This window comes from Psammomys obesus, unplaced genomic scaffold, assembly GCF_907164565.1.
Source record: "Psammomys obesus unplaced genomic scaffold, mPsaObe1.curated_primary_1811, whole genome shotgun sequence".
Classification (NCBI taxonomy): Eukaryota; Metazoa; Chordata; class Mammalia; order Rodentia; family Muridae; genus Psammomys; species Psammomys obesus.
The window spans coordinates 1,078,170-1,104,866 of NW_026596079.1; the positions used below are offsets into that span (position 1 = coordinate 1,078,170).

Genomic DNA, 26,697 nt, shown 5'->3' on the forward strand with positions numbered 1-26,697 from the left:
CTTCCTTCCTTCCTTCCTTCCTTCCTTCCTTCCTTCCTTCCTTCCTTCCTTTCTTTTCTTTCCTTCTTCTTTTTCTTCTTCTTCTTCCTCTTCCTCTTTCTCTTCCTCCTCTTCCTCCTCTTCCCCCTCCTCCTCCTCCTCCTCCTCTTCTTCTTCTTTGAGACAGAATCTCACATAACCCTGGCTGACTCAAATTCATTTATGTATCTAAGGATGACCTTAAATTCAGATCCTCTTACTTCGACCTCCTGATTGCTAGGATTATATAGGCATGAGTCACTGCACTGGGCTGTTGAGTCTTTTGAGAATGTGTTTGAATCCAGAAGTCCAGTGAATTCTGACTTGTTTTTTCTTTTTTCTTTCCTGACACAGGGTTTCTTTGTGTGGCCCTGGCTGTCCTGGAACTAGCTCTGTAGACCAGGCTGGCCTTGAACCCACAGACATCCACAAACCACTGCCTCCTGAGTGCTAGGATTAAAGGCGTGTGCCGACACCACTGTTGCCAGCAGCACCACCTGGCTTAACTCTCCCTTGTTTTGGCCAGTCATAGGTTGTTTGTTTAGGCACTAGGAGAAGCAATAGCTGGTGCAGAAAGCTTTGCTAGGACCAAATGCTAGGGAAACAGCCACACATGTCTCTCTCCATTTGTTCTCTCACACCCTGTAACCTGAAATCTCCTATAGTCATGGGGGGAGGGCACACATTTGAGCCTGCCTTTGCAATTTCAAAGGGACGGTACCCTCATGTTAACCACATACATCTTTCCTGATTTACTGGTCCTACCCTTCTGCCATTTTTAAAGTCCCAGGATGTAGCCTACCTGGCCTCAAACTCACAATCTTCTTGCCTCAGCCTTTGGGTGGAGGAATTGCAGATTTCGGCCACCATGCCCAGATTACTGGATCATGTATGGTGGTAGTGGTGGTGGGGTGTTGTGTACTTGTATGTTAACGTGTGTGTGTGTGTGTGTGTGTGTGTGTGTGTGTGTGTGTGTAGGCCAGAGTTTAGTGTGCAGTGTCTTTCTCTGTTGATTGCATCCTACCTTATTATTTTTCAGACAGGGGCTCTTACTTATTAGGAGCATGCCATTTAGACTAGTCTGGATGGCTGATGAGCATTGGCCATCCTCCTGTCTCCACCCACCCAGTGCTGGGGTTATAGATGGGCCATAGTGCCTGCCTTACATGTGGGACAGAGATTTGATGAGGTCGTCATGCTTGTGTATCAGGCATTTTACCCACTGACCCCCATCTCTGGCCCTTTAAAAATGATAACATTTTAACTGAATGAGTTTTTAGAGGAGTGGGTAGTAGCTCATTGGTCCAGCCAGCTCTTGACTAGCATGTGTGAAGCCCTGAATTCTGTCACCAGCACACCAAACACATAATGAAAGCAAACCAAAAAACAAATGAGCAAACAATGCTTTAAAGATCATGTTTTTTTTTTTTTAATTTAATTTTATTTAAGCTGGGCATGGTGGCGCATATCTTTAATCCCAGCACTCTGGAGGCAGAGGCTTTCGGATCTCTTGAGTCCAAGGCCAGCCTGGTCTACAGAGCTAGTTCCAGGAGAGCCAAGACTGTTACACAGAAAGACCCTGTCTTGAAAAACAAAAACAAAAAAAGTTTTTTTTAATCTAAATCTTGTTGTGTATTGATTGGTGTTTTGCCCGCATGTGTGTCTGGGCACCACCCATGTGCCTGGTGCCCGAAGAGGTCAGAAGAGGATGTCAGATCTTCTGGAAATGGAGTTTACAGATTGTTAGGAGCAGTCACAGTGGTGCTGGGAATCGAACTTGGGTTTTCTGGAAGAGCAGCCAGTGCTCTTAGTTAATGAGCTATCGTTCCAGCTCCATTCTTTAATTTTTAAAAAATACTTAACCGTATGTATGTGCACCATGTATATACAGTACCCATGGAAGCCAGAAAAGGCTTCGGACCCCTCGGAACTGGAGTTACTGGTGCCCTGTGGGTTCTGGGAGCCAAACCCAGATCCTCTGTCAGAGTGGCAAGTGCTCTTAACCACTGAGCCAAACCCTCACTCAGATTTTTTCCACAAACTCAGTGGTAAAGTAAGGACTAGTAGAGTAACTCCGAGCTGGAATTCCTCAGAAATATATCTTTCTTGGACTTCACTGCTTCATTAGGTCCATGTTTCCTGGGATGACAGCTTAAGGAGGTGAACGAGGGAGAGTCAGGCACCATGGAGCAGACAGGGAGGCCTTTCTGCAGAGGCCTGGGGATGGGCTTTACTGAGTCTGGTGTCCTAGGGTGGAAGGTATCTGCTGACATGATCTCCAGCTGTCACAGGTCACCCTGCACAGGATCAGCCGGGCCACTCCCCACTAACACAATCCATTAACCAAGGAGCCCTAACAAGAAGGACCCCATTAGAGACAGGGTTGAAGATGGGCTCCTTGAGGGGAGCCAGCCTAAGGTTGAAACCAGCTGGTTTCAAAAACAAAGGTGGGGGGGAAGCTCAAGGGACTCAAAGGGTGACCCATCTGATGCATAGAAAAGGCAAGGACCAGGGATTCCTCCTTGGGTTGGGCATGTGACTAAGCTTGCTAGGGTCACAGGGCATGTGTGAGAAAGGGTGGTTCTATGTGTAGAGAAGTGGATCTGGCTTGACCGGGGTCCTGGGAGTCCTCAGGGTGTTCACTCCTTTCTTGGTGTTGGCAGAAAGCATCAAGAGGACTTTGATTTGTCCAGAATGTGTGTCCCTAGGCCAGATGATATGACGGGACTCTTAGTCACTGTGGGAGTGGTGTCAGGTCAGACTGCCTAGCCTCTGAGGATGGCCAGAACAAGCTGAAGGTTGTGGGTTTCCTGCTGCGTCGCGCGCTGGTGAGCCCAGCCACAGTGAACGTCCCACTGCTTTAGGAGCCCATGTGCTTTGTCAGGAAAACTGTCTATAATCCACAGTCGGTTGCCAGGGACCTAGAGCCATGAAAGCTGGGCAATGAGGCGGGCAAAAGCTGCCGCTGTGTTGAAGGACCAGGCATTGCTTCTCGTCAAACCAAGATGGAAAAACAGGGCATCCTGCCTTTGAGCCACCACCCTGCTTCCTCCCCCAGGCCATTTCCCTTGCCCATGGGCCCTTCCCCATTTCCTGCCACAAGATCTGCCTGTTCTTGGGGCTGGAGAGATGGGCTCAACAGTTAAGAGCACTTGCTCTTGCAGAAGACTGGGCTCAAAACAAAGTGGCCAGCTTTTAAAGAACAACACCCAGATTTGAACTCTTCCCTGTGCACATTCCGCCTAGACACATGCACACACATGCACACACATGCACACACACACACACACACACACACACACACACACATTGTTTACTTATAGGCTGAATCTTGGCTTGGCCAGGTACAGCTTAGTAAAAAGTAGAAATTTAAGAGGCAGTATTTAGAAAAGTGTGTTTTAATTCTTTACTGTTTTCCCCAACTTCGTAAGTGTTTCTTGAAACCTACCCATGCCCTAGACGGGCTGAGTCCCACAGATGAGAGAAATGAGGGCCGAGTGTAGCCCTCATTCAGAAGCCGGATGGGACTGATACCTGGATTCTTAGTCTGTGTCTGTGAGTGCTGCCAACCTTGTTCCTGATCCATTTTCAAGACCTCCCTGGCTGTGACCTGATCCATAGTAGGGGTTCCTGCAGGAAGATGAGCACTCAAAGCCAGGTGTGGGGGCACATGCCTGTAATCCCAGCACTTGGGGAGGCAGAGGCAGGCAGATCTTTGTGAGTTCGAGGCCAGCTTGGTTCTACAAAGTGAGTCCAGGACAGCCAGGGCTACACAGAGAAATCCTGTCTAGAAAAGACAGGAAGGAAGGAAGGAAGGAAGGAAGGAAGGAAGGAAGGAAGGAAGGAAGGAAGAAAGGAAGAAAGGAAGGAAGGAAGGAAGGCACTCTAAGAGATGCCAGCTTGGCAGTATGTGAGAAGCCAGCAGAGGGTCTTGGGTAATGACAAAGGAAGAGAGTGGACTTGAGTAGGACAGGAGACTAAGGGGGACTGGAACCATCCTGTAGAGGTCATTTCTGCCCCTCACTGTTTACCCAGCACAGAGGACCTAAGGTGCATGTGGCTTGAAACGGTCCACACATGTTCTCTCGTGACTTCCTGTGGGATGCAGAAGGAGGGAGAAGCGACCTCCTGCTGGTGTGGACATCCCATCTAGGGGCAGGCGGCTGCTAACAGCATGCTGTGGTGGTTGGACCAGAGCAGCTGTTGCCTGCTTCTCGGTGCTAGGAAGTGCGTGTCGTGCTGGGTGGCATTAGGTGTGGTGACAAGAGGACACACAGAAGAGTAGAGTCAGAGAGCCTTGTGGGGACGGCTGTGAGGGATGACGACCCTGAAGTTGCACGCTGAGCCACAGGGTTGGTGGGTCGTGAGATGCCACAGAGCTGGACAGATGGGACACTGCCAAGAAAGTCTGGCCGCAGAGGCAAAGGCTGGGACAGAGAGCATCTTGAGCCTAGGATGGTGGAGTGATCAAGTATCACACTTGAAAAGAGATTCGATGGGACATGGCCGTGGGAAGGGGCGCACTGCTGGTTGCCCTCCAGTCCCATCTGTGGGCAAAGCTGGAGGTTGTAGGTCTAGACGGTGTGTCCCCTGCAGGGAGCGGCTAGGTGGCTGAGGCTTCAATGTGAGGGGCAGGTTCTGCTCTCAGGTAGCAGGAGAGGAACCGAGGAGCTGTGCATACATACTTGGCTGTTGGCTAGTGTCTGGGTAGTCTAGCAGGACTTTATCGGTTAGGAAGCTCATGCTGGCTGTCTAGAAGGGGAGGGCCAGTATGGTGCATGGCCCGGAGCATGCGCTTTGGGCAGCAGTGTCCTAAACATTGATCAGCAGAAGCCCCGCCTCTGGCTAGTAAGCCCTGCCCACACCTCCCAGATCCTCCTTCAGGGCTGCGGTGCTGGCCTTGGGCAGTGCGGTGCTGTGCAGTCCTGGACACAGTGGCTGCAGCGCACCGTCCTCAGCCCCTAAGTGAAGACATGGACCCCTCGAGAGCCATCCAGCATGAGATCAGCTCCCTCAAAGGTACAGTCTTGGAGGAGTCTGGCTCTCGGACACTCGGTGACCTCTGGCTGGGTGCAACATCCCATGGGTGACTTGTCAGGGTCGGCTGTCCCCCTGATAACGTTGAAAGGAGCTGAGCTAGAGAAGGAGGACCCCCAGGCTCCTGTCCTTTCAGGTTACCTCCTAGGGCCGGGTGAGGAGAGCTCCAGCAGCCGCCCTGCAGCCCTGCAGCCCTGCAACCCTGCAGCGAGTACTGCAGGCGGCAGTACAGTGGGAGGGCGGGAGCTTGGCCCTAGAGCAGTCAGTCTGTCCTCCTCCGCCTGGGTATGAAGGGGCAGTGTAGGCCTGCGGGGACCTTCATGCCCAGGGCACTAGGCGCCAGACGGGCTGGCCCTGGGAAAGGCCACACTGTGGCTCTTTGTGCAGGGTTGGGGGTCCAGGGACTGCCCAAGGGCGCTGTCTGGTTGCTCTGGAAACCTGAAGGGGCCGCCCAGGGAGTGCTGCTGGTCTCAGCGCTGAATCAGCGACTTCTCAGTGCTTCTGCAAGGTAGGGCAGGGCGCAGGGAGCTCTCCTCAGCCCAGAGACCCTGAAGACAAGCAGACCCAGACCTTGGTTGTGTGTATGCTTGTACACGTGGGAGCAGATGTGGGAGGACATGTTGTTCTAGGCTCCTCCCTACCGTCTCAAGCCTGCAGGTGCTCTGGTTGGCGGGAGGGAGGGGAGCTGCCCCATCCACTTCTTCTGGGAACTACTGCCCTCTCCTGCCTAAGGGTGGGATAGGGATGGTGGCTGGGTGGAGTTCGTTCCTGTAAGGGGTCCTGGGCAGAACAGACTTCAGTCCAAGGGCTCAGGGGGGACTTTGGATGTGGCTGGAGATCATTTGGGGATAGTGGTGAGTTTTGTATCGGCTTCGTGGTTGTGGGGTTGGAGATTTGGCGGGATTAGTTTAGGGAATCATGTTCAAAAGATGGGGGATGTTGGCTGGGCTGAGTTAGTTACTGTAAGGGGACCCACATGGACCTGGGCAGAAGAGACTTCAGTCCAAGGGCTCAGGGGACTTTGGATGTGGCTGGAGATCATTTGGGGACGGTGGTGAGTTATGTATCGGCTTCGTGGGTGTGGGGTTAGAGATTTGACGGGATCGGGTTAGGGAATCATGTCTAAAAGATAGGGGGATGTCGAGTGGGGATGGGGTGAATACAGGTTACTGTGGAGAGGGGCCTGAGGGACAAGCCAAGTGAGGAGGACTTTGTTTGGTCTTAGAACTGGCTTGGCGCTGGTCCCCAAACTAAAACCCCGGTGTGGAGAGCCCTTAGGTTCTGCAGGGGTGGGGACACACAGTAGTTGGACACTCTTGGTCTTGCAGAGCTGAGAGCTGCCCCGCCCTCCCAGGGCTGGGCTGGGAGGGACTGGCCCCCTTCCTGCCTCAGCCGGGCTAGGGGTGTGGTGCAGGGAGAGCCCTGCCGCAGTGAGCTGGCTGAGCTGGCCTCAGGGAAGGCTTTGGGAACTGTTGGCTGAGCCTTCAGAGTTTCCACCCGCCACCGGCCCTGTGTCTGTATGTTTGGAGTCTGCTGGGGCGCCATGGTGACAGCCCATAAACCCGCCCCACGCACTGCCTTGTTGGCTGCCTGCCTGCCGCTGGCCAGCGCCTCCCACCGCAGGATCCCCCGCCCGCGCCCTATTTATAATCAGTTCCTGGGTTTGCAGTGCTTGGTGGGAATGGGTGTGTCCACCTAGGGAGAGCCTGAATGGCATGGGGGTTCGGTGGGGCACAACATGGAGAGTTGGGGGGTTGGGTGGTGGCACCCAGCACAGGCTCTATTTATGCCGGACCCTCAGTTGTTGAGGACCCTGCAGGGGTGACAGCTGTGCTAGGCAGCCCTTAGGGCATACGATAGTTCCTCTTCCTTCCTCTCTGATGGTGTCCTCTCCTCCTCTCCACAGCACCTGCCCCTCTGGCCACAAGTGGACAGGCTGCCTGGGGGTAGGGGTAGGGAATTTTTGGATGGCAGGGCCCCCGAGCCTGGGGTGTCAGGGACTTGGTGACTTTGATTTCCTACGGCAGCTGGGAGTCCCTGGCCTCCAACAGCTGTGCTGGATGAAGGTGTGGGTGGATAGAGGCCCCACCCAGAGCCCTCCACCCTGAGCTGTCTTCAGAGGTCGTGGGCTGGAAAGTAGCTTTGTTTCTGGACCCACCCCGATCTTGCCTGGCATGAGCGTGTTAAAGCCTGTGGTTATTTGGAGAGCGGGGCACTGTCCCTTTCCTTTTCTGATGGACAGCGGCAGTGGTGCCGGCAGCCAACTGTGTGTTCTGGCTGCTGCCCCTGTTCTTCTCCTTCAGGAGGAGCCCCTCCACCCCCCACCGCTACACACCCCAGATTCCTCTCTGTACCCTAATCATCCTCCCTTCAACTCTTTCAGTTGTCCAGTTCAGGCAACTCTTTCTTTCATAGCTGTGAACTGATGACCCCCGCCCCCAGATCATATTGGGGGGGGTGTTCTTACCATGAGGACCCTCTTGCCCTCTCTGCTCCCTTTTTTCTGCCCATTCTGTCATCTGGGGGATGATTCTTGATCCACATTATGCCCACCCTGCCCTTACACAGTCTTGGAAATCTTGAAGAAGTGTTTTAAAAAAGTGATTTCTAACAGTGGAGTTATGTGGAGTTATATGGAGGGGAAGGGCAGTGTATCAGTGCCCCCCACTCTTCAAGGGGCCCTGCCAGTAGTAGGTGGGAGGGGCCGCCCTGCTGCTGAGTCAGAGGGGGCCGGCCTAGGCGTCCTGGAGGGCGGGCAGGCGGGAGGCTCAGACAGGCAGCCTTGCCGGCAGGAATTCACAGAGAAAGGCTCTGGAGCCACACTGCCCCTGAGCCTGCGCCCTTGTGCTTAGAACCGGAGCCTGCCTGCCCACTTTGGAAGGGGCCCCTGCCGCATCCTGTGCCAAAGGAGCCTCATCGGCCTCCTGGCTGTGCCCCACCTGCTGTCCTCACTCTGTGCTGACCGGCAGGCTTCCAGCAGCCATGGTGGCTGGTATGCTCATGCCGCTGGACCAGCTACGGGCCATCTATGAGGTGCTCTTTCGTGAGGGAGTGATGGTTGCCAAGAAGGACCGGCGACCCCGCAGCATGCATCCCCATGTGCCTGGCGTCACCAATCTACAGGTCATGCGTGCCATGACCTCTTTGAAAGCTCGGGGCCTGGTGCGGGAGACCTTTGCCTGGTGCCACTTCTACTGGTACCTGACCAACTCGGGCATTGACCACCTGCGTCAGTACCTACACCTGCCACCGGAGATCGTGCCTGCTTCTCTGCAGCGCGTGCGCCGCCCTGTCGCCATGGTGATGCCTGCACGCCGTCGCTCCCCCCATGTGCAGGCCGTGCAAGGTCCCATAGGCTGCCCACCAAAGCGGGGGCCTCTGCCAGCCGAGGACCCTGCCCGTGAGGAGCGGCAGGTCTATCGCAGGAAGGAACGTGAGGAAGGGGCACCTGAAACCCCTGTGGTGTCTGCCACCACCGTGGGGACCCTGGGCAGACCAGGCCCAGAGCCTGCCCCAGCCACAGGTCAGCTGCATTTCGGCTCCAGGCTGTGATGGGAGGGAAGGGACTGGAGGTGGTTTTGGTGCTGGGGCTTAGGGCTGGTGGGCAGCGCCATGTGTGTCTCTGGGTTCTCTTCATATCAGCAGGTGGCGCCCTTTCTGCCTGAAGGTGCTGGGTGTTCTAGTCAGTCGACCCACGTGGCTTGTGCTCCTCCGGGCAAATCCTGGTGGGGGCGGGGCCTGTAGGCCCCAAGACTGGCAGGACCAGCTGTTGGCATAGTCCTGTTTGTACCCCTCTCAGGCACTGTCCTTGCCCTTGCCCCCGCCTCCTCCTCCTCTCCCTGCCCTAGTGGCCTTTGGAGGTCCCTCTTTTCAGAAGTGGGCGTGTGTAGAAGGGCTGCTGGCATGGGACTGGCCCAGGCAAACCTCTTGTCCATTGAGGCTTGAGTCTGTCTTCCCCTATGGCCAAGCTGCTCAGATTATGTATTACATGACTAGTACCCAGGGCCCCCATGATTGGGTGCTTGGCCATGATCCAGAGGTGGAATGACTCTAGGTGAGATGGGAACAAGGGCAGAGGCCAGGCAGGAGCATTGCCTAGGCCAGGGCATGGGGCATGGGGGTGCTGGCCCAGCCTGTGGTCTAGGTGGGTGTTGTTTTTTTTTTTTTTTTTTTTCCCAGTTGGGAACCATATCTTAGAGGATGGATCAATACCCCATTAGCCCAGGGCCTACCAGAAATCACTCCCTCTGTCTTAAGCCCTTAGACCATCAGGACATGGGTAGGCTTTATGCATGATGGCTGTGCAGCCTCTCCCGAGGCACATTGTCCTTTATGCCTGCTGAGGGCATCCAAGGAGCCCCACCATCATCCATGTAATACGGGCAGGCACCACAACTGCCTGGTATCCAGCTGCCTCTGTGTGGCTTGGTATATGGGGAGGGGCTTATTCTTTGGGAATGGGGAAGGGAGTCTAGAGTGAGGGTTAGACCCTACACTGGGCACAGCTGCCTGAACAGAAGCGTCAGTCCTAGCATTTCTCGGTTGAACTTCTATGGCTCCTCTGAGTAATGAATGCAGCTGGGAGGGCCAGGGAAGTTGAAGGTGAAGAATGGCCTCTGGGCTCTCTTGATGGCCTTAGGCAAGGAGATGGCCTCTCCAGCTTCCCTGTAACCATGAATATGTCTCAGTGCTTTCCTTTTGGGTGTGGTGAGTGGGAGGGGAGCCCTCCCCCTGCTCTTCTTGCCTTGCTTCCTGGTCCTTGTCCGGACTGGGCTAGCAGTTGGCAGCAGGACTAGGAGGGGGTTCTGGGTGTGGCTGTAGTGGGCAAAGAGGGGGGCAGCCTCCCTCCCCTGTCTCTGATGGAGGTGACTCAGCCTTCCCAGCCACAACCGCTTGTGGCAATTCAGAGTTTCCAACAGGAAATAAGCTCCAGCTACAGACTGAGTCAGGTCCCCAGGCGGATTCCCCCATACACCCTCAGGACTGAGCTTGGGGCCTTAGGAGCTGGGTGTGGCCGGTGGCAGGGGAACTGTGGCTCTACATACAGCCTGGGGTTAAAAACGAGCAAGTTGGATGGTGGGATGCCGTTAGTCCCAGCACTCAGCAGGCAGAGGCAGGCAGATCTCTGAATCTGAGGCCAGCCTGGTCTGCAGAGTGAGTTCGAGGACAGCCAGGGCTACAGAGAGAAACCCTGTCTGGAGGAAAAAAAACAAAACCAAACTAACAACAACAAGCAGTGAGCCACAAAGACTGTCCCTTTCTATTCATGGCCCCTCTGGTGGATTATTTATTAAGTTTGTGAGGCAACAGTGCCTTTCACCAGCATGGTCCTTTTCTGTATAACCCTGGCTAGGGAGCCAGAAACATACCAGGGTGACTTGGGGGTACCCCACCCTGCTCCCCCTCTGGATCTCCAATCAGCATATGGAGGGTGTCAAATCTTACAGTTTCAGATGAAGCCCTCCCCCTCCCACCTTGCTAGGTGAGGAGAGTGAGGTAGGAGGTGGCTTTAGGATCAGCCAGAGAGCTAACCCTGACAGGCAAGGAGCTAAGGGAGTTGCCACGAAGAGGGAGGCAGCCATCGATTGCCTTGTGTTATAAAGTGGTTTGTGTGTGTGAATTTCATTTTCACCCCAAAAGGTAGTATTTTGCCCGGCTCGGAATTCAGAAGCGATCCAGAAGTGTCTGGAGCAAAGATGTCTGAGCACTTTGCGGCGTGTGCTCTCAGAGAGATGTCGTATAACCAGCCACATGTGGACACCAGCTCTCCTGCTTTCTTGCTGACACGTGCCTAATGCACCCTGACTTTTCCCACGATCCTCCACTGTGTGTGGCTTGCATGGGGATGCACTGCCGCCCCGCTCCGTCACAGTTGCATAGCGCCTCTCGGGTGGGCTACGGCTCTCAGCTGGTGCGCCTTGGTACTAGGCTGCAGGAAGGCATCTGAAGAACTCCAGAAGGTTTTTACCCCAGTTGTGGGCAGATCTGGTTTGCATTCCCTAGCTATATACAGCTGGATGGAAGGAAATAGGGACCGTTAGGAGATGTCATATTCGATCAGACTAGAGGACCGACATAGTGGCGGGGGTGGGGGGAAGGAGGGATGGGAGGATAGGGAGAAGGGCTTGGGCAAGGGAAGGGGCCAGCTTTGGGGGCTTTGGGGGCTGAGGAAATGTGAATGTCAAGGAGGAGGAGAGAGGGCCCAGCAGTAAATAAAGGTGCTTGCTGCTAAGTCTGAGGACCTTAATTTGATCCCTGGACCTGGACAAGGTGGAAGGAAGGAATTGACTCCCGTGGTTGTCCTCTGATCTCTACCTTCACGCTGTGGCACACACTACATAGACAAGTACATATATAAATGTAACTAAAAGGGGAAAAAAGGTTAAGTGTCTGTGTATGTGTGCGCATGCAGGGCTCTGCATCTCTGTGGCTGCATGGAATGTGCCTCTTAGCATGTGGATGTTTGACATGTGGGTGGATGGGGTGGCAGGGTTCAGCTGGCAGGGAGAGGGAACGGGGGAGGTCAAGGCTGTGGGGTGAGTTGGGCTGTGCCTGGCAGAGTCAGTAGGGAAGACCAGTGGACTGGAACCCCAGAGTCTCGGGACTGAGGTAGGCCTTTCCTATGTGCCGTAGGTTGGTCTGCCTGAGGCTACCCATTGATGCTGGTCCCCAGGCTTGGGCTCTGTTGGTCTGGCTGACTGTGGGGACCCTTTAGTCAGTTGTGAGGAGGAGCTACTGCTGGGTGTGGAGGCCAGGGCATGAGCAAGCCCTCCCTTCGCTTCCCACCCCTTCCCTCCTTCCTGCCTTCCGTTTCTCTCTGCTGGCTCTGGGAGCAGCTTACCCTGGCCAGCAGCTATGGATAGGTACAGCATGGAGGAGCTGATCCAGCTGGGCCAAGGTAGGGCACAGCAGCAGTGGAGGCTTCAGGTAGAGGGTAGAAAATAAGGAGGGACCAAAGTCTGTAGCTGAGGCTTTGCAGCCTTTGGCAGGGGATAGGGCCCTAAGTGGCGGAGGGCCTGGGTGTCACCTACTGTGGTTCTCCTGACCTCAGGTACCAGGACTTAGGGATGGCTTGCTTGGCTCTGCACAGCTAGCTCAGGGTGTGTGGAATAAGGGATGGGGGTCCAGGGCAGGCTAGGTGGTTGAGGGGCTGCCCAGAGCCAGGGCACTTTGCTTTGGGGGACTAGTCACTGAGGCTGTGGAGTCATAGGCTCTGCAAAGAGGGGGAAGGGGCTCTGCAGTTCTCTCTGCAGAACCATGCCTGACTCTCTCTACCCCCGTCCACTGCTGGCCAGCAGGAATCCGTCTCTTTGGCCTGCCCTCAGGTCTTTCAATCCCCTCCCCACAGTTGGCCCAATCCCTGGTTGCCCAGAACTGACCACCACAGGCCAGTTTCTTCAGAAACTCATTTCTGAAGTGTGATACTGGAAATCATGAGGCAGTTGTAGGTCCAGCCTCCTAATGCACTCATCTGCTCAGTGTGAACCCGTTCAGGGTCCAAGGCTGGTGTGCTGTGCTGTGCTGACAGTTAGTCGAGGCCAGATATGCTGGAGAGTCATTTGACCTTGTGGAACCTTAGGCCAGGTCCTCACTGTTACCAAGACCCCGGTTTCCTCATCTGAATAGGGTGCTCACAGCCCAAGACTTTATAGGATATCCTCAAGATTTTCATAGAATGGTGCTGGACACAGGAAGCCTTACAGAATGGAGGACAGACTTTAGTTCCCCAGCCATTCATCAGTCAGGACCCAAGGGCCGGGCCCAGTGTGCTTAGGCTTCTAGGAGGAAAGCGATGGAATTGTGTCTCCCCTCCACACAGACGCGAGCGCGCACACAGCTTGTCTCTCAGGAAGCACTGGGGTCCAGGTCAGTACGGCCTATGGCGGATGTGTTGTGGGTCTGCTTCCTGACCTGTGGACACTGTGCCTCCACAGACTAGGAGTACTGGGAGCCCGGGGAGAGGCTTCCTCATTCCGTAATTCCTCGGTTACCAGGAGGGGTCTGGGGTGGGAGGTGCACCTGGGGTGGGCACAGGTGAGTGACTGCTCATTTGGCTTAGACCCTCGTTTTGGACTACCTGGGTCTTTGACTTGCAGTCTGACCTTGGAGATGCAGTCCTGTCCGCGCTGGGGCCAGGTGTTTTGAGTGACTTGCACAGTGAGAGCACTGGGAGAAAGGGATTGGTGCCTCTTTGGCCCATGTGGCATTTCCCAAGAGCACCCTAGAAGTTAGGCAGGACATGGGCAGCACCCTGTCCCAAGGGAACATGAGCCCGGGTCCACTTCGGTCTCCGTCCATGGTAGAGCCTGATGCCAGGCACCTCCTTATTATAGTATCACCCATGGGAGCTGGGGAGGGGCAAAGCTGGGGGGCAAAGTGTTGTGGGGCCGCCCAGCCAGATGGGACTCCAGTGAGCCTGGGCTCCATACGTCATGTACTAAGTCTGGACGAGTGACGGGCCTTGCTTGCCCTCCTTGGATATTTATATCCCCCTGGGCCCCCTGCCCACTGCTCCTCTCCCCTCCCCCAACTTCTGCTGACAAGGCTGGAAAGCTGTGCCCTCCTCCGGCCTCACCACTGCCGCTGCAGGCTTGCTGCCTCTGAGGGGGCCTGTGACCCTCCCCACGCCCCTCACCCGCTCCCTGTTCGCCCCGTGGGCTCCTGTCGCTGTCCCCAATGAAGATCGTGCCCGGTAGGTGGGGCAACCCTTCAGCTAGGCTGGAGGCCATGGCCCCTGTCTTCTGAATACCCCCAGCTGCCTAGCCTCACCTGGCTTCTCTCTCAGACCTTGTTTAAGACCTCACATGGAAACTTGCGACTTGTGAGAAGCCCACCCACTTCACTGTGGTGGGTCAGCTGTAGGCCTGGGGGTGGGCAGGGAGGGACTAGGCACTGACATCTGTCAACCCTCTGTGCTTGGTGGCTGCTCACAGAGGGCACCCTTGGAAGTAGACTGAGCGTTGGGTCCTCCTCCTGATAGGGACCGGGAGTGCTGGTTAGGCTTGACTTGGGAGGGAGGACTTATGTTGAGTCTGCCCAGGCTAGGCTGGGGTGCTGCGGCTTGGGGAGAAGAGCGACAGGCCCCTCCTCCTGGCGGGTGTGGCTGTGGGGAGGCAAGAGTTAAGGCTCCAGTTAACCTTGAGCGTCGGTGGCTCTGCGTAGAGACAGCTGAGCTGGGCCGTGCTTGCGGGGAGTGAGGGTGGGGAGCGGCCAAGAGCCACAGGAGGGAGGAGGCTGGGAGGAGGCTGAGTGAGAGCGCAGTTGGTGCCGAGGGGACTGTACATTGTCCCCAGGCTGAGTGCAGATTGTACAGTAAGGCTGTCACTGAAGGCAAGGCGGCGGCAGCACAGAGGGCTCTGGTTCCTGGGGCACCCCTTGGCTCGCCCTCCATGCAGGGAGGTGCTGACCTCACAGCAGCTGGCCCCTGGTGAGGACGGCTCTGCCAGTCATTCTGTGTGGCAGGCATGGAGCCGTCGGGCAGCCTGTTTCCCTCCCTGGTAGTGGTGGGTCATGTTGCCACTCTGGCTGCCGTATGGCACTGGCGCAAGGGGCACCGGCAGGCACAGGATGAGCAAGGTAAGCGCCCTTGCCTCTGCCACTGTCACGGGCCACGGCCCCTGCCAGGAGACTGGGGCGGGGCAGGGAGTGGAGGGTCCGCCTTCCTCCCGCCCCTTGCCTTCTCCGGAGCCCTCCTCTTCCTGTTCCTGAGATCCCAGTGTTTGTGAAAGCTGTTGACTCCCCCCCCCCCCATCCCGTGCACACTCTGCATCGAAGACCCTGCCACTTCCTAGGGTCTGTTGGGGGTAGAACTTTGTGGCTGCCTAGTCTACAGCAGGTCCCGGGTAGGTGGACGGAAAGGGGCTGCGGTGAGCTCTGGATTGAAGGCACAGGCCTGTGGGAATGCCTGCGGTCTAAAGAGAGGCCCCTCTCCCTTACCACAGTAGTGGGAAACCAGAGTGGCAGGTTCACAGGCTGCCCTGGGCAGGGCCACAAAGCCCGCCTAGTGACCTCCCTGCCCACAGACTGTAGGCTGAGTTGCACAAAGGCAGTTTGTCCGAGTATCTTCCAACATGACTTAGGACCCAGAACCAGTTGTGGGGCAAGCAGTTTTAGGCTATGTTCTGCCCTCTCCTCAAAGTCACCAGCTCTTGGGCCGTAGTCCGAGGTGGCCGTGCTCACCGCAGGATGGGGTGGGGCTGAAGTGAATGAACCTGGGACAGTCTCTGGGGATTGGGCAGTTCTGCACCAGGGCTTCTGGCCAGAGGGACTGTCCTCCTGAGTTGCACCTCAAGCCAGGACGGATGGGAGTGTGTTTGTGGCTTGGTGCCCCCTAGCGGGCCTGCTAGGTCTTAGCGTCCAGGGGAAGATCGCCAGGACGTGGGTCTCTGAATGGGTTTTCCAGGCGTGGCTCTAGGGTTCCCAGAAGCCGGTGAGTCAGCTGCAGTCGGTAGCATCCAACAGAACGTTAGGGCTTCTTCACCCCACAGATTTTTTTTTCGTTTGGGACCAGACGCTGGTTCTTCTCTGGGCTCAATTTGGCTTCTTGTCACCACACGAGGGAAAGGGCTCCCTATGTCCCCTTTTGGTTCACTTAGGTGCCTTGCAGTGCCAGGCGTGGGCGTGGTCGCCCGCAGTTCTGTGCCCTGCCCATCGACTCGGCTGACCCGGCTTCCCTGGAGCGGGTGATCCTTGCACATCCTGCTGGAAGTGGCAGTGCCACCGACGCCACTCTGAGAGTTGGCCCCGAGAGTCGGAGGAACCCCAGAAAACTCCGATCACTGCCGTTTCCAGGCCGTTTTGACTTACGGGGCACCTGCCCCCGGCTTCCCTCGAGCTCCCCGCGAGCGAGTTTGCTCCCAATGGGCTGGGGCTCGGCTTCCTGGCCCACACTGGGCGGGGCGCTTGCAGCAGGGGCAGGTTCTCCGGGTCTGGGCATTGCGTCCGGTGGGCGGGGGCGAACGTGGAAAGCCACACCAGGGAGGGCCTTCAACCTCCAACACAGGCAGGGAGCACGGCTTCCGTGTCGCGTGAGAGCAGCCCGGGGAACCCGGGGCTCCTAGCGATGGCGGGGACGTGGGCGGCGAGGGGCGTCTTCACTTCGCAGCGGGAGGTCCTGCTGGAGGCGCCCTGCTGGCTGGACGGGGGCTGCGAGCAGGTCCGCAGGGGCTACCTCTACGGGCAGCTGTGTTGCGTAGGTGGGTGCGGCCGCTCAGGTTGGTGGGCTGGCCTTGAGCTTGTGCTAGTGTGTTACTTGGCCCAGGTGCTGCCCCGCCTCCAAGCTCCGGAAACACCTGGGGAGGAAGGCAGGGTTGTCCTGCTCCCCGTCTGGAGGAGGGGGATGGTAAGTGGGCGGGCCAGAGGGTTTTCCTGGCTTGGTGCTTTAGCTGTGGGGGACGATCCCGGAGCGGAGCAGGCGCTGAGGGTGGAGCTCTGGGCCCTCCCACTTGTACTGTCCTTGGTCTTTAGGGTTTTCTTCGTTCGTGCGTGCGTGCGCGTGTGTGAAGACAGTCCTAGGAGGGCTATAATTATCTCCCTTTCCAGGGAGACTGACTTGGTGCTGAGGGGCCTGCTGCCTTCCTACAGATGTGCAATACAATATTGGGGTGGGGAGCGTCCCTCGGGCTAATTGGACAGTGAGAGAGTCTCCTGAAGTATGCAGCAGCATTTGGGGGAACGCCTGGGCTCTGGCCAGGTGGGATCTGGCCAGCTTGGGAAGTTACATGTGGGCTTGGGAGTGAGTAGGTTGGACAAGGGAGGGGGCATCTCCAGCCAGGGGCAGGGGGCAAGGGCAGAGTTGGGAGGGATGAGCGCAAGCATGAGCTCAGAGGCCCTGAAAGACTTTTAAGGAAGGAGGCCCCTGGAGACAAACGGATGTTCAGGGGAAGGGGCGCTTGCAGACGTGGAAACCCCTGCCTGGAGGTGAGCCCACTTCCCAGACAACATCCTCAGAACATCAAAGTGGCAAAGAGGAAGGCGCTGGAAAGCAGTCTGGCTGGAATCTGGGCTAGGGTCCTTGTATGTCAGGTCCTGTCTCCGCCACATTCTCGTGGTTTCCTGGGTTCCTGCGCTTAACTGCTGGCCCGTTTCCAGGAGCCTGTGCCCTCAGCTGTGACGGCTCGTGTCGGCGGTGCAGTCACTGCTGCACTTCTCTGAAGGCTTTGCTTCCTGACTGGGAGGTTGCTGGCCTGGCCTTCGAGATGACCCCACAGCACTGACCGGTGTAGTGTCAGATTTCAGGTTCAGGTCTCTGTAGTGGGAGGAGTCATCCCTGGTCCGTTGGGGTGGTTGTTGGGCTAGAGGGGAAGGAGCTAGATGGTCTGGTGTTGGAGGCTGAGGCGAACCTCAAGCATGACACTTGGCAGGGGAGCTCTGTTCTCCGTGGAGTTAAGGCTTCATGCTTTCCCAGGACCCAGACACTGACTCCTACCCCACCCTACAGAGTTTTGGTGCCCTCTTGTGGCCGTGAGGGCAGCAGCAAGGGCAGCATAGGGCAAACTTTTCCTGGAATAGAGAGGCCTTAGCCCCCAGAAGGGGGATGTTCCCCAGCAGCTCACAGCTGGATCGCATCAATGCCTGGGATGGAAAATTCTTGTGGTTTGGGTGGTACATTTTTTCCAAGAGTGGGTTGGGTTGGTTGGGCAGTTCGAGATGCTGGCCATAGGTGGCTCCATCTTCTGACCCAAGAGAGCCAGAGACTACGAGTAGACAGAGTAGACAGGTCTAGTCACAGGAGCCCATGCCCTTTGCCCAGGGCCTTAACAACCTGCAACAGCTGCTGTCTGCTAGCCCTACCCTGTTGCAAACAGCCCCAAAGTACAGCTTCCTTTCTAGTGACTCACAGCACCCAGGCCCCCTCCCCAGGTCTGACTCACTGGCTGTGCCCCCTTGGTGTGCTCCCTGCTGCCCCAGCAACCCTTTCTCCCACCCCAACTGGGGAGGTGTTCCTGCAGCTTGGGCTGGGCTGCCTTGCTGGGATGAGTCACCGCTGAGCTATGAGCTGTTCTTGCCTGAGGTGTGCTTTGCCTGGCTGGGCTGGCTTGGGCTGGACTGTGGGGGAGCCTGTGGGAGACCCTACCAAACCCAGGAGCTCCTCCAGCCGGGCCTGAAAACCTCTCAGCTGTGGGGGCTTCTGGACAGGGAGGGCACAGTCCCTGCTCAGTGCAGGGTTGAGGAGGTGTGATTTAGGAGAGCTTCAAGAAGTAGAGGGGCGCTTGCTCCCCACCCCTAGGAGTTTCTACAGTCACTCAAAGGCCCCTATGTGGTAATCCTCCTGGGTGGGCAAGGCAGATAGTATGTGCTCCCTCGTGATCCTGGGGCCAGCCCTCCCTCCCCCTTCCCTATACCCAGGCCCTGCTGCTGTGGGTAGGGTGGGTAAGGAAACCCGGGTTTCCTGTTTCTGGTGGGCTGAGGGTGTGGCCGTGGGGGAGGGGCTGCCTTCCTCCTTTCCCCGCAGGGACACTCCCCTCTGGGGGGCGGGCAAGGCGGGGTAAGGCTCCTGCGGTAGGACGGCCTTGCTAGGAGTACAGCAGGCAAGGGAGTGGCCACAGGGACTCCAGTCTGAGCTGAGCCTCCGTTGAGTTAGTAGTGCCCAGAGCAGCCGGCAGCCTTCAGCAGCCTGTGTAGCACACGAGGCTGTCTAGACTAGACGGAACGTAGCACCTGAGAGCCAAGGGACAGGGTGACGAAGGGGCGGGGGCAGCACCATGTCTCAGCACCGGCTCCGTGTGCCCGAGCCTGAGGGCCTGGGTAGCAAGAGAACCAGCTCAGAGGACAACCTCTACCTGGCTGTGCTCAGGGCCTCCGAGGGCAAGAAAGGTAGCTGGCGTTCCTTCCGGGAAGGGCCTTGGTGACAGGAAGGGTCCTTCCTGTATCAGGAAGCCTTGGCACTGAGTGGGGGTGGGGCCCTGTTGTAAGGGTATGGATTTCAGGGAGAGGCTCCAAGATGGGGGCCAGTGATCCATGCCCAAGGCTTAGGGTGTCTAGGGCTCTCCGTGTCTCTGGGAAAGCCTGCTTCCCTGTCAGGGAGACTTGACTTTCCCTCCAAAAGCCCTGTTGGTCCCAGTCCTGCCATGCTCTTGCTCAGCCTGGGAGACAGCATGTGGGGTGGGGCAGGCTGGGACTTGTATGCTGAGGGCTCCGGGCACAGTGGCTCTAGACCTCCTCTTTTAGAAACAATGGAAGTTTTGAACAGCAGCACCCTGCTGGGCCTGGCTAGACCTTGGTCTCTAGTGTCTGTGCTTCTTAGGGGACCTGGGTCTTTCTGATCGGAGAAAGGCCTGGGTTGTCCCAGTGGGACCTTGTCAGGCAAGGTTTGGCCAAGCGGGCCACTGTCTCTGCACCTCAGGAGCCTTTCTAGGCTTCTCCCAGGCTCCTGGTAAACTGGTTTTGTCTCCTCCAGATGAGCGGGACCGTGTGCAGAAGAAAACTTTCACCAAGTGGGTCAACAAGCACCTTATCAAGGTTAGTGGTGGCTGCTTGTCAGTTGGGAGGGTTCTCCCCCACGGGTGTTCTCACAGTTCCCAAGCTCCCCTTTCATCTCTGAAACCTGTTATTTTCTGTCCTTTCCTCCCACACTTAACTCCTGTCTCTTTCTTCCTCTTCTTTCTGGTCTCTCACGGTCTCTGCTGTAGCACTGGAGGGCAGAGGTAGGTACCTGCTTGGGGCAGGGGTGTGCTCCATGCCCCTGCTTCTCCACACCCAGGGCAGTGCCCAGCGCCTAAGTGGCTCTGGGGATTCTCATCTGTGGCCATCTTGGTCTATGCTCTCTCCACAGGCTCAGAGGCACATCAGTGACCTGTATGAAGACCTCCGTGATGGCCACAACCTCATCTCCCTGCTGGAAGTCCTCTCAGGGGACAGCCTGGTATGTGTGTCCCTACCTTCCTTCCTTCCTTCCTTCCTTCCTTCCTTCCTTCCTTCCTTCCTTGGGGCCTTTTCCTTCGACCTACTCGGTGTCCAGCTCGGTCTCTCTCACCTTCTCCAGCCTCCTCCAACCCCAACTGCTCCTTCCTGGCCTGGGTGTTGGCATTATAGCCAAAGGCCAGGCCTTTGATGGCCATTTGACCTCCCCGCTGTTCTCTGCATTTGAGCTCTAACACAGTAACCTCATGCTCTGCTCTGCTTTGGTTTCTCTGCTGCTTGGACTCTGAATCTTGACCTCTGCCCTTTACCCTTTGCCCTGCTCTGGCTGGGCAGCCGAGGGAGCGGGACGTAATCAGGAGTTTGCGCCTGGTGAGTGGTTGTGCCTGCTGGCATGGCGGCACCTGGGCTTCCCAAGACTGTGGAGCCCACACAACTCACCTAGGGATGGCGGCCAATCCAGCCTGGCCCACATCTGTCTCCTGGGCAGGCAGATGGCTGTGTGTCAAGCTGCCTGCTGCTGTCCTTCCTGCTGCCTACCTGGGGCTGGGCCAGAGACTCACCAGAAGCTGCAGTGGGCACCATTGAGGACCCCCCTCCCCAATGCCACTGCCCTCCGGCTGTGGCTTCCTGGCTATTGTCTCCTCCCCACTCCCTTCCTTCCTTAGCCAGGGTTGTTGGCTTTCCAAGCCTGCCCCTGGGTTGGTGGTCATCCAGCTAAGGAGGGTGAACCTGGGATCATGGAGGTTGATGCACTGGGGGAGACCCTTGACTTAGTTGCTGCTGCTGCTGCTGCTGCTGCTCTGGGGGTGACTGAAGGGTGGGGCCTTGAAGCAACTGTTGCCCTGTGGACTCTTAACTGTGCCTTGCCTCCTCTCAGCCCCGAGAGAAGGGGAGGATGCGCTTCCACAAGCTGCAGAATGTTCAGATTGCCCTGGACTATCTCAGACACCGGCAGGTAAGTGAGGCTGTCTGCCTGGCCCCAGGCTCTAGGTCATAAGGCCCAAACCTGGCCACCTCCCGAGTGCCGGGTTGTAACGGAGCCATTTGTTCTCAGGTGAAGTTAGTGAACATCAGAAATGATGACATCGCTGATGGCAACCCCAAGCTGACCCTGGGCCTGATCTGGACAATCATCTTGCACTTCCAGGTGCTACCATGTCACCATCCGCCTTCCCTTAGCGTTTAGTTGGGCTCCATGGCTGGTTGGCTGGTCCTGTATCTGGCTAGGGTGTGGCCTGGAAGGCAGTACCCTAGAGCCTTCCTGCCAGCCTCAGCCTATGCTGGCTAACCCTGTGGCTTCAGGGTGTAATTCTCTCTCCCAAGACCTGCCTATCCTGTGCCCTCAGGCCCCATGTGGATAAGGCCAGTAGAACCTCCTTGTAGAGGAATGCATTTTCTGCTGGCTGCCTGAGGAAGTTTCTGGAGCTGCAGGGATGCCCTGGCTGACTCATCCATTGCCTGTGCTAGCCTCACAGGAAGCCACAAATCTAACATCTTGGGCTGAAAAGCCAGACTGGCATGGTCGCTGAGTCACATGGGCCGGGAGGCCAGCAGACAGACAGTTAGGGACAGGCTGACACGCGTACTGACAGCAAGGCAGGCTGGTAGACCTACACCTGCCTGCAGCTAGAGGGGGGCTTTAACCTGCCCCTTCACCCCAACAGCTGGACCAACTTTAAGGGCAGCCCATACCTGCCCTTCTTGTGTCTGTTGCCCATCATCTGTGTTACATGCCAGTCCCTGAGGGTTCAGGGTACACTCCAGCCTCCCTCTGCTAGGGGGAGCCCTAAGCACCAATCATTTGACAGTAGAAGTTAGGTACTCTGTTATTTTCTGTGCAAGCTGCTATCTGAAGTAGCCTGGGTTTTGAGGTAAACGTGGTAGGCTTTAGCCCCAGAAACCCCAAGTGCCCCAGGTGGCCTGGGAGCCGTGGGTATTAGAGTCGCATCCTGAGCTTTCATGCAGGTAGTCAAGGTGTCTGGTAGTGTGGGTGGTCAGGCAGGCCAGGCGTCCAGGGCTAAGCTCCTCCCTGTGTCTCCCGGGTGCGGCAGATCTCAGACATTCAGGTGAGCGGGCAGTCGGAGGACATGACTGCAAAGGAGAAGCTGCTGCTGTGGTCCCAGCGTATGGTAGAGGGCTACCAAGGCCTGCGTTGTGACAACTTCACCACCAGTTGGCGAGATGGCCGTCTCTTCAATGCCATCATCCACCGACACAAGTATGTGTTCCCATGGAACAGAGGGAGGCTGGAGGTTGGGAGCACTTCAACCCCTGTGACTTCAAAACAAGTCAGGGCAGAGGTAGCGGGAGGAGTACCTTTCACTGTTGGAACCTGATGCCTGAAGGGTGGACTGAATGCCAGCAGCTTCTTCTCGGAGGCGCCTGGAGCAGGATCCTGCCTGTCTCCTCCAGGGCCCTTCAGGAAGCACCTCTGTTCTTCCAGCCCGGTCATGCCCACATGGACCCGAACAAGAAGCCTGATGGGCAGGGAGACTGTAGTTGATGATATTTAATCAGCTCACTGCTCCCGTGCTGATGCCCACCATAGGCTCCTTAGGCTGGGTGTGGTAGCGCATATCTTTCATCCCAGTACTCTGGAGGCAGACACAGAGGCAGATGGTTCTGGGAGCTCAGGCTACGTAGGAATTACAACCAGCTAGGGTTACACAGTAGGACCCTGCCTCAAAACAACAACCCCCTCCAACCCAAAACAAAAATCAGCTTCCCCATGGCAGGATTGGCGATGTTAGCGAAGTAGGTAGTATGTCTTTAGGAGGGTGTGTGGCCGGGCTCTGATTGCTAGGATGTGTGAAGGAATGTGTCTGTGTAGCCCTGCTCAGTGGGTGTCTCTGCTGCCCACCCCAACTTGTCTGCAGGCCCATGCTCATTGATATGAGTAAAGTGTATCGTCAGACCAACCTGGAGAACCTAGACCAGGCCTTCTCCGTGGCAGAGCGGGACCTGGGAGTTACAAGGCTCCTGGACCCAGAAGGTATGACCCACCGGCTTTCCCCATCCTCACCCTTGCTGCTTGGACCCCACTGAACTGGCCTCTCCATGCAGATGTGGATGTCCCTCAGCCTGATGAGAAGTCTATCATCACCTATGTTTCATCCCTGTATGATGCCATGCCCCGTGTGCCCGGCGCACAGGATGGGGTGAGGGCCAATGTGAGTGGGTAGCCCGTGATGGGTGGAAAGCGGGCCTTAGGCTCGGCCCAGACCCTGAGACCCTGATGGCGGCTGGCTCGCTCCTCTGCTCGCAGGAGCTGCAGCTGCGCTGGCAGGAGTACCGGGAGCTTGTGCTGCTGCTGCTGCAGTGGATCCGGCACCATACTGCTGCCTTTGAGGAGCGCAAGTTCCCTTCCAGCTTTGAAGAGATCGAGGTGGGGTGGACATGCCCACTTGGGCTGGTGTCCTCTGAGTGTCTTGGTGATGTCTTGGTGTAGCTGCTGACGCCCCTTGTCTCCACAGATCCTGTGGTGCCAGTTTTTGAAGTTCAAGGAGACAGAGCTTCCAGCCAAGGAGGCAGACAAGAACCGGTCCAAAGGCATCTACCAGTCTTTGGAGGTAAAGTGAGGCACTCCTAAGGGAAGTGAGTGGGGTGTCTCCTGGTTTTGGGGGATAGCCGGGGGTGTGAGGGTCATGTATTCCATGGGTTGGTAAATCGAGGCCTCCGTGAGCCCCAGAACTTGATGCCCCTCAGGTATGGCGTGAACTTGCCTAGTGTTTAGGGACCAAAGTCGTACCAGGTTGAAATGGAGATGAGCATCCAGGATTCCCTGTGTCCAGTTTGGGTCTGAGCTTGCCCCTGTTCACAGGGGGCAGTACAAGCAGGCCAGCTCAAGATTCCCCCCGGCTACCACCCGCTGGATGTGGAAAAGGAGTGGGGCAAGCTGCATGTGGCCATCCTGGAGCGGGAGAAGCAGCTCCGGAGCGAGTTTGAGAGGTGGGACATGTGGAGGGTGGCAGGCAGTGTGGGAGACAGCAGGCACAGGGTGGGGCTCTGTGGTGGCAGGGGAACCACCCCAGGGTGAGTCATTGCCTGAGGAGGAAACCCCCCCCCCCACCAGGCTGGGGAACCCAACCAAACTCCAGTGTTCAGGGCCAGCAGGACAGTACGCCCTAGGCAGGCAGTGAGGCCAGAGCAAAGGGGAGCCCCTCTCTGAGCCTGGAGTGTGGTGGGCCTCGTGACTCTGTGGGCCTCTGAGGTGATCTGGTCCGTAGGTTGGAGTGTCTTCAGCGCATCGTGAGCAAATTGCAGATGGAAGCTGGGCTGTGTGAGGAACAGCTGAACCAGGCTGACTCCCTGCTGCAGTCGGTGAGGGGGAGAGGAGAGGCGGGGCAAGGGGGCGGAGCGGCGGGGCAAGGGGTGGGGTGGGCACCCCTCCAGGCCTGAGGGAGGTAGGAGGAGCCCTGAGCCGCTTACTCTGCAGCCAGGGCTGTGGCCTGCTGGGCTATAGGCCCAGGGTGTGGCACTAGGGCGGGAAAACCAGGCCCTTCTGGTCCGATGCCAACTCTGACCTCCTTTTGTGAGCAGAACTGGCCTCTGGCCACCAGGCAGGACTCTCTGCCTCCCTGCCTTATTCCAGAGTGGCCCTCTCTTTCATCCTCTCCCTTTTCAGGGATGGAGAATGGGGAGACCCAAACCTCACTGCTGGATAAGTGTCATGGGGCCTGGGAGGCACAGGACTGTGTGGGTCTGGTTGGGAGAAGTTATGTGGTAGATGATGGAGGGTGAGGCACAGCCTCTGTGGACGAAGCTTTGAAGGTCTCTGTCTTTGGACCTAGTGGGAATCTTTTGGATGGGATCCTGATTCCCCGGAGAGCTGATACAGATTTGTCTAGGAATACACGTGGGAAAGGAATGGATGGGAATCTCAAGGCTGTGAGCCGGACAAGATCTTGATCTTAGGCTGGGGAATCAGGTGAAGGGTTAGCCCTTGGTTGAGAACCCTAGGCAGCGAGCAGGTGAGTCAGCCAAGTCACCCAGGACCATCTTGCAGGACATTCGGCTGCTGGCCTCAGGCAAGGTGGCTCAGCGGGCTGGGGAAGTCGAGAGGGACCTGGACAAGGCTGATGGTATGATCCGGCTGCTGTTCAACGACGTGCAGACCCTTAAAGATGGGCGGCACCCACAGGGTGAACAGATGTACCGGAGGTAGGTGCCATACCGGGGGAGGCTGGGTTAGGGGGCCTGAGACCCACCTGTGACCCCCATTCCCAACTCCCACGCTTCTCCAGGGTGTATCGTCTGCATGAGCGCCTGGTGGCCATCCGCACTGAGTACAACCTCCGGCTGAAGGCGGGGGTGGCTGCCCCCGTGACCCAGGTGCCCCTGCAGAGCACACAGAGGCGCCCAGAGCTCGAAGACTCCACGCTGCGCTACCTGCAGGACCTGTTGGCGTGGGTCGAGGAGAACCAGCGTCGAATAGACAGCGCTGAGTGGGGCGTGGACCTGCCTAGCGTAGAGGCCCAGCTGGGCAGCCACAGAGGCTTGCATCAGTCTGTTGAGGAATTTCGGGCCAAGATCGAGCGGGCCCGGAACGATGAGGTAAGCAGTGCCCTTAGGGTAGGCAGTGGTTGTGGGCGAGGCCCCCCTCGCCCTGCCAGCCACTGCAGCCCTTACTACTCCTGTCTCTCTCTCGCAGAGCCAGCTCTCCCCTGCCACCCGGGGTGCCTACCGAGACTGCCTGGGTCGCCTGGACCTGCAGTATGCAAAGCTGCTGGTGAGTGGGGGACTGCAGGTGGCTGGGAGGGCTAGGCAGCAGCAGTCAGCTGACTCATCCTTTCCTCCCTAAAGAACTCCTCCAAGGCCCGCCTGCGGTCCCTGGAGAGCTTGCACGGGTTTGTGGCCGCAGCTACCAAGGAGCTGATGTGGCTGAATGAGAAGGAAGAGGAGGAAGTGGCCTTTGATTGGAGCGACCGAAACACCAACATGGCTGCCAAGAAAGAGAGTTACTCGGTGAGGCAGTACCCCCATGTCTACCCCCTCCCTCCCCACTCACACCCTTGCTGTTCCTCACGGTTGGGAGCCCCTTGAGTTCATCCTCAGGGCTCTGTGGAGATGGGCACAGGACTTGGGTTGCACGCACAGCGAACCTGACATTGTCCCTGAGACCCCTTTCGTTTTCGTCAGGCCCTAATGCGTGAACTAGAAATGAAGGAAAAGAAAATCAAGGAGATCCAGAACACCGGGGACAGGCTGCTTCGGGAGGACCACCCCGCCCGGCCCACAGTGGAGGTAGGGCGCGGCTACAGGGGACCGTATGAGCATTGGTAGGGTGGGCCTCTGGGACTGAGGGGCTGGGCGTGGGGCCTAAGGACCATGCTGTCTGCAGTCCTTCCAGGCTGCCTTGCAGACACAGTGGAGCTGGATGCTACAGCTGTGCTGCTGCATCGAGGCACACTTGAAGGAGAACACAGCCTACTTCCAGGTAAGGACCGGAGCCTCTCTTTCTCTGGTGGTTCAGCTGTAGTGCCCCAAAAGAGCCCCCGTAGCCGTGACAGATGTGTGGCCCCGCCCTGACTACCAGTCCGCCTGGGGTGGGCTACCAGTCCACCTCCTCCCTCAGGTCTGGCTTCTGCCGAGACATCTTGCCGGGGGTTTGGGCCCTGTCAGCTCCGCATGACCCCTTCTGCCGTCCTACCTAGTTCTTCTCAGATGTTCGGGAGGCTGAGGAGCAGCTGCAGAAACTACAGGAGACGTTACGCAGAAAGTACAGCTGTGACCGCTCCATCACCGTCACCAGGCTTGAGGACCTGCTGCAGGATGCCCAGG

The 26,697-nt window shown here is 57.2% G+C and overlaps 1 protein-coding gene across 9 annotated transcripts in view; it reads left to right on the top strand.

Moving 5' to 3' along the window:
• The window catches only part of Plec (plectin), a 62,331-nt gene that overhangs the window by 18,912 nt on the left and 16,722 nt on the right, over window positions 1-26,697 (top strand). For 3 of the 9 annotated variants that reach the window (XM_055626382.1, XM_055626389.1, XM_055626386.1), the window contains 18 exons: window positions 19,454-19,515; window positions 19,829-19,918; window positions 20,795-20,872; window positions 20,972-21,064; window positions 21,969-22,135; window positions 22,794-22,909; window positions 22,981-23,087; window positions 23,183-23,302; window positions 23,391-23,486; window positions 23,738-23,865; window positions 24,144-24,237; window positions 24,923-25,077; window positions 25,161-25,470; window positions 25,568-25,645; window positions 25,720-25,881; window positions 26,056-26,160; window positions 26,258-26,353; window positions 26,571-26,696. In XM_055626382.1, the coding sequence (XP_055482357.1) occupies window positions 19,454-19,515; window positions 19,829-19,918; window positions 20,795-20,872; window positions 20,972-21,064; window positions 21,969-22,135; window positions 22,794-22,909; window positions 22,981-23,087; window positions 23,183-23,302; window positions 23,391-23,486; window positions 23,738-23,865; window positions 24,144-24,237; window positions 24,923-25,077; window positions 25,161-25,470; window positions 25,568-25,645; window positions 25,720-25,881; window positions 26,056-26,160; window positions 26,258-26,353; window positions 26,571-26,696 (2,183 nt within the window). The other 6 variants (XM_055626387.1, XM_055626381.1, XM_055626385.1 and 3 more) reach the window with 6 other exon arrangements.